This window comes from Chelonoidis abingdonii, chromosome 3 (assembly GCF_003597395.2).
Source record: "Chelonoidis abingdonii isolate Lonesome George chromosome 3, CheloAbing_2.0, whole genome shotgun sequence".
Taxonomy (NCBI): domain Eukaryota; kingdom Metazoa; phylum Chordata; order Testudines; family Testudinidae; genus Chelonoidis; species Chelonoidis abingdonii.
Window position 1 is genome coordinate 76,842,813 of NC_133771.1, and position 13,184 is coordinate 76,855,996.

At 38.7% G+C, this 13,184-nt stretch overlaps 1 protein-coding gene across 2 annotated transcripts in view; it reads left to right on the forward strand.

Annotated features, from left to right (window-relative positions):
* The window catches only part of KLHL32 (kelch like family member 32), a 152,061-nt gene extending 146,124 nt beyond the window's left edge, over positions 1 to 5,937 (forward strand). For both annotated transcript variants that reach the window (XM_032774067.2, XM_075063850.1), the window contains one exon: positions 4,061 to 5,937. In XM_032774067.2, coding sequence (XP_032629958.1) covers positions 4,061 to 4,222 — 162 coding nt within the window. In that variant the 3' untranslated portion in view covers positions 4,223 to 5,937. The remainder of the gene's footprint in view (positions 1 to 4,060) is intronic.
* Positions 5,938 to 13,184: the final 7,247 nt, after the last annotated feature.

Below are 13,184 nucleotides of genomic sequence, written 5' to 3' on the forward strand. Positions count from 1 at the left end.
AGAATTCAAGAGATTTGCACAGGTGCCAGTTTGGCTTCATTGGTCTAACAGTGTATCCTGTTAGGGTAGTATGTTTATATTAAACATATGGAATACACACACACAAACACGTATAGTTGTAGATACATTCACATTAGGCTTATTTCCTACTTCAGAGATGTACTAGTATCTACTATTTCTTACGCTACTGAAAAGAATGTTTTTAAAATATACTTTTCTTTAATACACTTCAAACTTTGTAGTACGTTCCCTATTCAAGTGTAACTAACCTGGCTTGCAGTGTGTGGTTTTTGGCATCATCTCTGTCCTCCAGGATAGCACTCAAATTGCATTCCTGGGGATAGCATATGATAAGCCCTTCTCTCCACTTTAACTGCCAGGAATTGGTAGTTCTGAAACTGGCATGTTACAGCAAATCCATGTGCATCTAATGAATGAAATCTCCAACTTTTGATGCTAACAGAGTTAATTAAAAGATGCAAGTGCTTTTGATTTCCTCTTTGCTTTAGGTCAGAATGAATCTGGCGTTGCTGTCCACAATGGAAGAATATATTTAGTTGGCGGCTATTCTATTTGGACAAATGAGCCTTTGGCATGTATCCAGGTGAGAGATTTAGGTTCCTTTTTGAAGTCTCAAGTATTTCTGCAAGGGTTCTTTTTGCATAGCTGTTATCAAAAAGCAAAATTTATTTGAAGTGACGAGAGAGATTAGGGATGATACTTATGCTGTCACTGAATCTCTAAAACATACCTTGGAAATATTGTGGATATTAACAGATTTCCAGGTTAGTAATTAGATTTACTGCATTAAATTTTCTGGGACTATGGACTTGGCAATTCCTCTCTAGACAAGATTTGGGTTTAAAAAAACAGAACAAAAAACAAGCATATTTCCAGGTGCCATGACACTTAAAGTGTCTAAATGGAGGGGGAATGTCCTATTAATTTTTCAGCCCTCTCATTTTCCATAAAGAGGCCAGAAATAACCAGTAATTGATCTAGATCAAAATTTGGGCTAGAACACCGCAACCTGCCTTAGTTGTGAATGTGCTCTTTACTTTGGAGCATGTTTAAAAGTACTGCTGATAGCTTTGCCATTGGTACTAGGTTCTCCAGTAAAGTCTTCTGCTGCACTAGAGTCCATCATAACAACAGCTGCCCTCTTGATCCATGACTCTTCATAGATCCCCAAAACTGTAAATAATCTGTGAAAGTAGGATTATAGAATCAGAGAGGTATAGTACTGGAAGGAACCTCAGGAGGTCATCTAGGCAGGACCAAGTATACCTACACCATCCCAGACAGATGTTTGTCTAAACTGTTTTTAAAAAACCTCCAGTGATGGGGATCCCATCTCTTCTGGAATCCTATGCCAGTACTTAACTATCCCTATAGCTAAAAAGCTTTCCTAATATCTAACCGAAATCTCCTTTACATCCTCTTTGTAACAGCCCTTAATTTAAAACTTTGAAGCACTGAAACTTGTCAGGACCCTCTCAGTCTTCTTTTCTCAAGACTAAACATGCCCAGTTATTCTAACCCTTTTGTCATTTGTTGCTCTCCCCTTGACTCTCCAAATTGCCCACATCTTTTCTAAAATGTGGCACCCAGAACTGACCCAGTACTCCAGCTGAGGCCTCACCAGTGCTGAGCAGACCAGGATGGTTACTTTCCATGTCTTACACAACATGCCCTATGTCATACTACTCTCCTGTTAATACACCCCAGAATGATATTCACTGTTTTTCACAACTGCATCACATTGTTGGCTCATCCAATAACTCCCAGATCCTTTTTTAGAAATATTAATGCTTAGCCAGTTATTCCTCAGTTGTATTTACGCATTTGATTTTTCCTTCCTAAGCGTAGTACTTTGAATTTGCCTTTATTGAATTTCATCTTGTTGATTTTGGACCAGTTATCCAATTTATAAAGATCATTTTGAAGTCTAATACTGTCTGCCAACCCTCTCAGCCTAGTATTATCCACAGATTTTATAAGTGTGATCTCCATTCCATTATCCAAGTCATTAATGAAAAAATTAAATAGTACCACACCCAGGATAGGCCCCTGTGGGACTCTGCTAAATACATCCTCACAGTCTGACAGTGAACCGTTGTTAATTACTATTGTAGTACATTTTTTCTATCAGTTTTGCACCCACCTTATAGTAATTTCATTTAGACCACAATTCTCTACTTACGAGAATGTCAGGTTGGACTGTTCCAAAATCAAAATACATAATGTCTACAACATCCTGGCCTCTAGGCCAATAACCCTGTCAAGGAAGGGAAGTAGCTTGGATTGGCATAATTTATTTTCACCCAGACACATTCAGCTGGTCTGCCAGTCACCTCCTTCTGGACTTCAGAACAAGTGTGTATATTCTTGATGTATAATACAACACCTCCTCCCTTTTTCCCCTGCCTGTCCTTTGTGAACAAACTATACCCCTTTATAACAGTATTCTAGTCATGCGATTTATCGCACCAAGTTTCAGTGATGCCACTTAAGATGTAATTTCTTATGTACTAATATTTCCAGGTCTTCCCCATATTCCTTGTATTTGTGTATAGACATCTAAAATGTGGAACAGTTCCCCCTCTGTTTTCTCTCTTGTTGCTTCTATGACCCTAATGTGATTTTCTATTCCCCAACATCTAACAAGGTCATTTTATTTTATACACACACACCCCCACCTACCTGTGGATATAAATTGGTCTCTGCGGAACCGCAGTGCTCTCCTGGGAATCACAGCAGTAAAAGGAGCAGAACATGGGGCCGCTGCTCCCAGGAGCCAGCTCCTCCAGCACGGCTGTATGGTCCCAAGCCCCGCCCACTGGGGCGGGCACCAGGATCATCAGCAGCTGTCCCTGGTCACACTCTTGTGTTCAAGTAGCATGCCTGCCCCCAGACAGGAGATGCAGACAATTGTGTGGAAGGGATGGGGGTAGAGCTGGGGGCGGGGCTGGGGGCAGTATAGCCATGCTGGAAGAGCTGCCAGCACTGGCTCCTGGGAGTGGTGGCCCCATGTTCTGCTCTTTTCCCTGCTGCAGTTGCATGGATACTGATTTATAACTGCGGATATTCACATACATGGATATAAATTTGTATCCGCACAGGGCTCTATATATACTTACCTCTGAGCTTTAGGTGAATTATTTTCATTTTTCTGAGTGATGCAGTGCCCCAGTTGTAGAACCATCTGTGATGATAAGTTGAGTGGGGTAACATATTTAATACTTTGTCAATTTTAAATGGAAAATTAATGCACAATGGCTTGGATAGGAACACTGTACAGTACATAAAATATAACCAGCAGTACTATATCAAGTTCGGAAACGTACTAACAAACACTTGTTTATAATCTGTGGGACCTTTTCAGTATTATTTCATCTCTGTTCAAATACTACTTGATGGCAAGTGAAAATGCATTTTGGGTCCTGCTTTTGAGTGGACCTTTCCCTACATCACAGAACCATCTCAGAACTGACAGTTTGTCCAACAGAGACCCAGACCTACTAGAAAAAAAAAAAAAACAAATAAGTAAAGTGCTTTGGTAGAGCTGTAAGTGTTGAGTACATATGATCTCAGTTGCTGGCACACTGCCTAGCTTTAACCAGCACTATGAACCCTTCTATTTTCAAATTCAGCATGCTGTTCCCTCTTTCTGAAGAAAGACATTTTTCTCTGTATGTCTTCATTTACTCTGTCATTCAGCCAGCCCTGAGTTCCCTTGCTTCTCAAAATACCATTTTGACAAATGATTCATATTTTGTAGTAATGATTTAGCATCTCTGTGCACAGTTCTACATGTGCAACCATGCAAGTGTACAGCTAGTAAGTGGGATCAAATTTTACTATTTGCTATTAAGTGTTGGTTAGGATAAGAGTTGGGTGATATGGACATTAATACATCAGTTGATCCCTAAATAAAATCCACTGGGCTGAAATTGCCTTTCCTTGGGATTAATAAGTGTATACAATATGTGCCAGCAAATTTGTTTCCTATTTTTTCTGTGATCCTTGAAATATTATTTTCAGCATTTTGGTCCTGCAGGTGCTGGATGTTAGCAAGGAAGGGAAAGAAGAAGTATTCTACGGGCCTACACTTCCTTTTGCTTCTAATGGAATAGCAGCATGCTTCCTTCCAGCTCCCTATTTCACATGCCCCAACCTCCAGACTTTACAAGTGCCTCACCACAGGATTGGCACTATGTGAGAAAAAGAATGCACCATCCATAAAAGCAAAAGGGGCGGGGGGGAGGGGGGAAGCGCTGCATACAGCAATTTCACTTTTGGATCAATTAAGCATGAACTGTTTCTTTATCTTCTACACATTTGTCTTAAAGTCAAATAACAGACAAAAAAATGAACTTTTTTTTTTCACTAAAGGCTCCATCCCACAGTCTGTAGCTTCTCTCTGGCCCAAATTAGGAACATACACTTCATACCAACCCATTTGCCATTTTCTCTGGGTGACAACTTTTTACTTGCCTCTATTTAAAATCTTTGAAAGGCAATCTGAGTGCACTCAGCATCCTGCCTGGCCTATTGTTCCTTGGGGTCTGCACATTAAATGGATTGCCAGTGGCACTGTTCAAAGACAATATAATACAGTGTTTATAAGCTCAACAAAGACAATATTCTATTATACTAAATTATTCAACTTCCTAGGTACCTGTGGCAAAAAAGGATAAATGCATTGACCTTCAGTTCCTAACTTCATCACCACTAAAGTTTTTCATTTAACAAAACTTACTGGAAGTTTAGATAGTGTGAAACATAATAAAACAAAAAACAAAAAAAAATCAACGCTAAATATATTATAGGCATCTACCAAGGAACTGATTTTTTTCGCATCTCACTTGAAGTACAGAAGGACTGAGGTTTCAGTGGCTATTACTGTGCAACTGTAATGTACTGTACTGAACCTGCTTGTCAAAGAAATTGATATACAAAAGCATCTTTCTTTATTTACCAAGGTCTACTTTTAAATGTTATCTTCTATCAGACGATCAATTCTTCCTGACACCTTCAATCTTTTAATGGTTGGAAATAACCTCTTTACTATATAATTAAAATGCACCATTTACTTAATATTTTTAATAGCCAGTTTGTAAAGGGTTACCATATTTACTATTTACAATTCTCAATGAACAGTCTCATTTAGTCCAACAGATGGTACCACAAATCACTGGCCTCCAGAGGCTAAATCGGTGTATAATAAAGTCAATATTTTATTTATTCTTTCAATGTATATAGTGTCTCCATGCAATACTCCAGGTATATTTACAATTTATAATAATAAAACCAAACCATTATATTCTGCTTTTCTCTGGCTATTGTGACCCCTACCCTTTTTTTTTTTTTTTTTTAATGTTTTTGCCATTTATTTGCATATATGTGACAACATGGGTATTTGTAAATATTAACCAAGAAGAATACTATTAAACCTCTCAGTTGATGACCTAAAGGCACAGTGCATTTCTCTGCTCTATGTACTTATAGGTCCTGCACCACCATAATATTTGAACAGATCTCGGACCATAGAATTCCTGCTGCTATTCATGGGAATTTCAAGTTCAGAATAGCATCTAGGAATGCCCAGTGCATTTTTGGAGAGGAGCATTTTGCTCTTAGTCCATCGAGAGCTGTTACTGAGTCAAATAAATTTGATCATACAGATGGTAACTCTTTTCAGGGCTACTGTTAGTGATTAAAAGGAAGTTCCACTTATCCCATCTGATTCTTCTTCTTGGAGTTGGCCTTAGGAAACTTTACCTTTTCAATGTCAGCACAGATTTTATATAAAAAATTGTTTTGTCAATTGTCCTAGACAACTTAAAGATAGACAGGGTAGAAGAGGTCTAACTGCATATTTGTCACCTGGAATAATTATCTGAGCACTGACAATACTTTCTGTCCATGAAGACTCAGCTGTGAAGAAGTTTAGATCAAGGTATTGCTCCTCTTCTCGCCCCTCCCACACACAATTGTATGCAGAACTGCATGGCTCATGGGTCTGAAAGGTCACTGAATTTTTGATTTTGCTTTCTCTGTTCTCCTACACACCAGCATCCAGAGGCATTTCTTAGTTTCTCAATACAGAACAGTAATTCTTGAAAACTTACCTCGACTTTAGAAAGTAATCTATAAGGTCTATGCCTTGCTTTGTATTTGGGATTCCCAGGACCAAGTTATTTGTATTTTCCAGCAGCTTCAAGTGTTTTATTGTCTAGGGAGTGTGGCCTAAGTGATCAGAGCAAGGATCTGAGAGTCAGGGCCCCCAGCTTCTTATATAAGTTCTGCATATGAGTGAGTCATCAACCTCTAGGCTGGAAAAGGTGTATATAATACGCATTTCACTGGTGTTGGGAGAACTTATTGAAGTTTGTAAAGCACTGAGACAGACAAAAGTTCCCAGGATAGTTTCTGCATTTACACATCAAGTTTTCTTGTTTTGGTATTTTAATTTTTGTAAGCCCAAGTCCACTCACCAGTCCCCTGTATGGCCAGCTAGCCATAGCTGTGAAGTTATAGTTAAAAGGTTTCTTTCGGAAGGACAGAGGATTACCATTTATTTAACTGGCCATTTATCCCTGGCAGCAGCCTGTGTAGAAAGTTTCAAGAACTTGGAGTGGCATTAGTTTCCTTATGCAGAGCGACATGTGCCGTACAGCTCAAGGACAAACAGGCAATAGAGTATATGGCAAGAAAAAGTTATCACATTTGCTTTGATCTTTCAACACTTTTACTGTTCTGTGTCCTCATCAATTGTCTATCCTGGTGAACAGAAGTTTTAAACAGCTGTGCAACTGCATTAAATTAGTTGTATGGTTCCAGAGCCTGAGGACATAGCCCATGCTGCAATTAGTGTCAGGATTCTGCTCTGGCTTCTAATCATCAGACTCCAGCAATCACAGACATCTTTCATGTTGACCACTTACCTTATGCATGCTGTGCTATTTGCCCCTTCAGTTATAGAACATGTAGACTTATACCCGATTCCAAGGGGAAGGAGGAATTCTACTTTTTGGTGCCTAAAGTTAGGGAGAGCCATTGATCTTTTACCAGGTGAGAGATTATGCAAAGAGGCTCTCCTGGTGCCAGCGGGGTATACTGTGCTTCCAGGCGGATTGGGGGTGAGCAGGTGATGGTTTGGAGAAGACAGCTTTGACTAGCAGCTGGGGTTCTGTAGGAGTCCTGCTGGCAGAGGCTGTGCAGTGGATGCAATTGAATCAGCACATGTCCTCAACTAGTGCCACCCATTTCTGAGGCTGGATGGGCTGCAGGATCCTTGGTGTTGGTGGGTGCCTTCCATAGGCCCAGTCTCCACAGAGATTTCAGTGGTGTGAAATTTATCAAATCTTCTGCCAACGCAAATCTTGGAGTGAATCAAACCCAGCATCTGTTCCTGCCAAGTAACCACTTTTGACACTGCGGTCGAATAGAAGATCTGTTCAACTGCTATTTTTTGACAGAGTCTTAAGTTGTCACTTTACTTTTGGACCAGAAAAGGAAAAGAATGTTTTCCACATGGCCAGTCTACTCTAGGAGTGAGAAGAAAACAGTGAGAGAGCTGATGGTAACATAATTTGCTTGGGCTTCCAACTGAAGAAAAGAGTGTGGAGTAATGGACAAGATCTCGAGAAATAACTCATTCAAGCCTCTTCACCATCTTAATAAGGGGAAATAGCGGTAAGACTGAATAATTCAGTGGGTCTATAAATTGTTGGGATAGAGGCCACGTGGGTACTGCTCTTTTTCTTATTTTTACTGACTAAATTTGCTAGCATCTGGAAACAGATCTTTGAGCCACAAGATCTTGAGCTGTAATGAATCATCTAATACTTGTATCTCTCTCCTGTGGTCTACTTTTTAGGTCACACTCATGAAGAGTAATATTTACCTTTTTATAGAGGACATTTAGTCCCAAAGGATAGAGGTGTTTTATCAGTTGTACATATAGGCACATCACCAGCCACTGAAATTCAGCCATCTTGTGTGGCTTATCTGATTCCCGAGTATAGTGCTAAGACACTGGTTTAATACAGATGAAAGAACACAGATAACATCAACTTTACTTTCTACAGCATCTTCATTTTCCCTTGAGCATTTCACATCCAAGCACTGACCAAAGGAATATTGAGATGTTATGGCCCAGGTGTCAGGTATGAAAATATTGTAGAATATGTATTTTTTTTTAAATCCCAGTATATCTATTGTATGCTGTATATTCATGGTTTATTAGCTTTCAGGTAGAGTACCTGGACCTGAGATAGAATTACAAAAGCTTGTGTTGTTTTGCCTTGAGGTTTGCCTAGGGTTCTTTTTTCCCCCTACTAACATAGAAATTTAGTACATCAGTTGCAGAATCAGGAAGAAATAGATAATTGAATGTATGTGCACACAAGCAGAAACAACATAGACAGAATGTGGAACAAATGCGAAAAAAGGCGGCATCTGTTTACTGAAAATTAGAATGTAGAATAAATTAAGAGGGCAGGTTAAAATACTTCCTCTGCAGTCAAGAGTTTGCAGGGAAGAAGGACTTGGCAGGCAGTTTAAGAATGTAGATTATGTAAAGGGATAATATTTTGTTTCTGGGAGAATTACTTAGATTTTTTTCAAAATAATTTTTGAAAGAAAAGGAGAAAATGTCAGTATTCAATAGTATTTTCAGTAAAGATTATTTTGTTGTAATGCAAAGATGCTGGCTTTTCTATAATGCCAGAACTCAAAAAAAATATATAAAAAAATCAGGATACCTTCTGCAGGAGCACTGTTTGTTTAAGGCATTATTTAGCAACATCACATTGCCTATACGAAATAGAAGTTGCATCATCTCAGTTTTTCTTCATGTCCACCTCTCTCCCATAATTCCTTAGTGAATTTAAGTTGCTTGTATTTTTTTAATGTACTGCATATTTGCCCTTCCAATTTAACCATTTTCTGAAAAAATAAATATGTACCTTTAAGACATGTGTATAAATAATATCAACTGTGAAATATAAGCCTGTATGGATGTCTAATGTACATATCTAGCTGTGCTAGGTTTTGATGTTGCTTGCAGAACTCATCACATGGGCTAAGATGATAATTTTATATTAACCTTTTTACCAAAACAGATATGAGGGAAATCAATTTACAACCGATAAATATGGGGTATTCAGTTGGTACTAGGATAACTTACTTATACAGTGATGTCCTGCTCCAGTGTAAGAGGCAAGCTCTTCCAGGAACTACACTGTAGGACTTAACAAGTTGGTCTAGAAAACTTAGTGAATTTTGGCCCCAACCCTGTAACCCCTTTGATGTGGGCAAATTCCTGTCCCTGTAACAAGACCATAGATCAAGATACAGAATTAGGGTCTTTTAGTTAACAGTTGCTTTTCATTTGTGTAGAGGCAGACCACCACCTTCAAAAGGTTTTGTTTTATAAGTAGCTCAAAGAAGTTTTTTTAGACAAAACTCACTTCTGTGTATTCTAAAACAATCTAACTCTGCTATGACATGCCAACACCACACTGGGTTTTTATCTTCAGTGTATTTTTGTAACCATTTCTAACAGAAGGGCTGATTACATCACATTTTAAATACAGTAGCAGCTAAAAATAATTAAGATAAATTATGATGAAATGTGGTTCCTAAAATACCTCCTAACATACCTAATTTTCAGAAGCTACAGAAGAGGGAAAAAGACGACTGCAGTAATGCCTGTTATCCATTTCTTGAGGGAAATACGGCAACTCCATTGAAATGGAGAGTTATGGAAGTTTTCATAAATGACAATGTAAGTAGTGTATGTTACTGGAAGCTCATGTTCTGTGTAATTATACCAAATACTGTACAGATCTTTATTCTTTGCATGTGTGCACTGCCTTATTCCATCATAAAAGGGTAAAATTTGCTGTCTTATGAGTCATTTCATCTTAGGAAATGCCCCCTCACTTCATTTTTTGTCAGCGAAAATGGAAGCAAGGCATAATTTAATATATCTTGTTCTTGCTTTCCACTAACAATACAAAAGTGTGAAATTCTTACCAAATAGATGAACATTTCCATGGGAATAATGGAAGACAGTGTGAATTTTTAACAATGCTTTTTCCTTTTCTTATTCTTTTAGATAATCATTTTAGCATTAAAAAAGAAAAAAAGGAATCTGCAGTTTGGCATGGCATATTGGACAGTTGTTCTATACCAAAGTGTGATGGATCAGAGATCAGAATCCTGAATTCAGTAAAAGAGGAAATATATTAAAAAGGTATTTTATTTGTATCCAGTTATCAGTGCTGTGTGTCCCAGTGAGGAAAGCCTGCCTCATATACACACATAGTAACGGTACTGAAGCAGATATCAGAGTAGAAGAAAAATGTATAAATGAGGCTTTTGTTACACTGACAGCAGCAGTCCTAATTTTTTTTTTATGAGGGTAGGGGAGGGAAATGACATTTAATGAGCCACTGTAGAAGTTTTGAAAACTTTAACAGAAATTTAATATTTGATCAAAATACCATTGAATATTGCAATGATGTGATTACAATCATTGCTGGTGAATGATGTCATAAATGTCTTAGAAAGTCACCAGCTCACATATTCATCAAATGAGCTGGACAAAGCGTACACGCGTAAGTCTTGTTGAAGTCCATTAGCAATCCTAGCTACAGTCTTATTCCCTGGGTTTTCTTCTTGATTATGGAAATAAGTCACATATGCTATAAAACGCCTACGCACAATATTGCTCTAACAATGTACTACAAAACATGGAGACCATTTCTGCCACTGTGTTTTTTGGAGCAGCTCTGCTCTATTACTATACAAATGAGGCTCCCCTAGGGGAAACCTGCAAAGGGCCAAATCGCAAGAATGGAGCAAAGCTGGCATAAAAGGACGTAGTACTCCATTTCAAAATAGTGCAGGGCTGAACAGAATCTACAGTCCCTTGCAGGCAGGATGCCTGAAGAGCTGGGTAAAACACCTGCTACTATAAATGGGGAGGAGATACAAATGTGGCCCATTGCTCTCCTTGCATGGGGTTTTGGCTCAGCTGATTGACAAATGTACAAATCAGTTGGGAAGATCCAGGCCCAACCAAAATCCCTCTTGCTCTGCAGCTAGCCACAGAGATTCTCTTGAGATCTTCTCCAGGGAACAGAAAAGGATCTCTACCTTGTCTGGGGTCTCCTCTGCAAATGGCCCTTCCTGCCCCCCCCATACAAGTGATCAGCAGGTTTTGGCCCTTCTGTAGGTGCACAGTGCCTCCCACGCTGTGGCTGTAGTAGCTTATAATGAAGGGTTTATTTAAAATTATTTAAACTGAAAATTGATGTTTAAAGGGAAGTACTTCTGCTTTTAAAGTGTTCAAATGTGTTGTTAAAAGAAGTGTAAAAGGGTTAAATATACACCTCTACCTCAGTATAACACTGTCCTTGGGAGCCAAAAAATTTTACCGTGTTATAAGTAGAACTGTGTTATACTGAACTTGCTTTGATCCACTGGAGAGGGCAGCTCCGCCCCCCGCAGCACTGTTTTACCACATTATATCCGAATTCGTGTTATAGCGGGTGGTATTATATCGAGGTAGTGGTGTATTTTGTATACACTCATGCAATATTCAGTACCTTAAGGGGTCTTTACAGCTATAACTTATAACAGACATACACAATAGACAGCTGGTTTTAGACTTACTTTACTTTTCCTTCAATGTATTTTAATTCAGCAGCCATTTTGCTAGTGAAATATTTGGGTGGGGTGTTTTGAAGTATACTAGACAAGCCACCCTACCCTATAATACTCTGCAAAAGCCTTGCTCTCTTTATTATCAAGACTATCAGTCACATCTGTCCCTCTCCACACCAAATAATTAACTACTGTCAAGCAGGCAATCTAAATGGTTTAAGTGAGATCATGCAAAATGCTTTATTTCTGTGTGCATTAACTTTTTGACAGAGAAGAACAATGATTTCCAAACTAGTGTCTGATGCACCAAGAGCTATGTCACATTTTTATAAAGCATCATTTCTTTTTTAGAAACTTTACAGATAGTATCCACTCTACCTTTAAAAACCTCACTGAACACACTATTAAATAATTTGTTACAATACCTGCTCTACCTATTCTTTAAAAGTCAAAGGATTTATTTTCAGTAAGTAATACTGCAGTCAGACATCTGTTCTACTGTGTGATAAAACTCAGATTTCGAAGGCATCTCTATTAATCTCATTCATTGCAGTGCCACAGAGGAATGACAGAAGCAGGTAATCTCAAGTGAACCGATCCCTGTCGACCCATTCCCAGTTTCCGGCAAACAGAGGCCCTGAACGGACACCATTTCCTGTCCATCCTGGCTATACCATATGATGGACCTATCGTCTGATGAATTTATCCGAGTCTTTTTCTGAACCCTTTATAGTCTTTGGCCTTCACAACATCCTCTGGTTAAAGGCGTTCCACAGGTTAACTGTGCGTTGCTGTGAAGAAATGCTTCCCTTTTTTACTTTGTTTGGCATGTAGTAATGCGAGTATCTATTATTCAAGCTCTAAGAAAACTTTCCTCTAAGATAGACAATCTTTATTTAAAAGGTGCTGTATTACTTGTCTAGCTCAGCCTTGAAAAACCAGAATCATGTACAAAGCCTCACTACGTTACCAACATATTGTAATTTTTTTTTTAGGAGTTTTGCTATGTAGTTCATGGAGTTGCGTGGTAGTTCCAAACAGCCACACTATGACAGGAGCTGCTACAATGGCTTAGAAAGAAGGTTATAAAAATTCCCATATCATTAGTTTATTATCCCTAGACACTTATGTAAAGAACAGATATGAAATATTTCTGTGTTTTTCTTCACAAAAATATCCTTAAGCATTTCAATTTCTACAAATAGGTGCATGTATTTGCTGTGATTTTCATGGTTAGACTATTAACATTTGATAGTGTCTATTACCGTTGGAATTTCTTGGCATTGCGTTCTGAGTTACAGGTGGGATTTTGAACTTTAAGCAAATAGTAATAGCCATACTAGAATGAATGCAAAATTATATACACATAGATATTTATGCCTTAGAGCAGCAGGTCGGCAACCTCTTCGGCATGCCAGCCTCACCAGGATAAGCACCCGTGGCGGACAAGCGCCAGTTGTTTACCTGCCTCGTTCGCGGCTTCAGCCGATCACAGCTTCCCG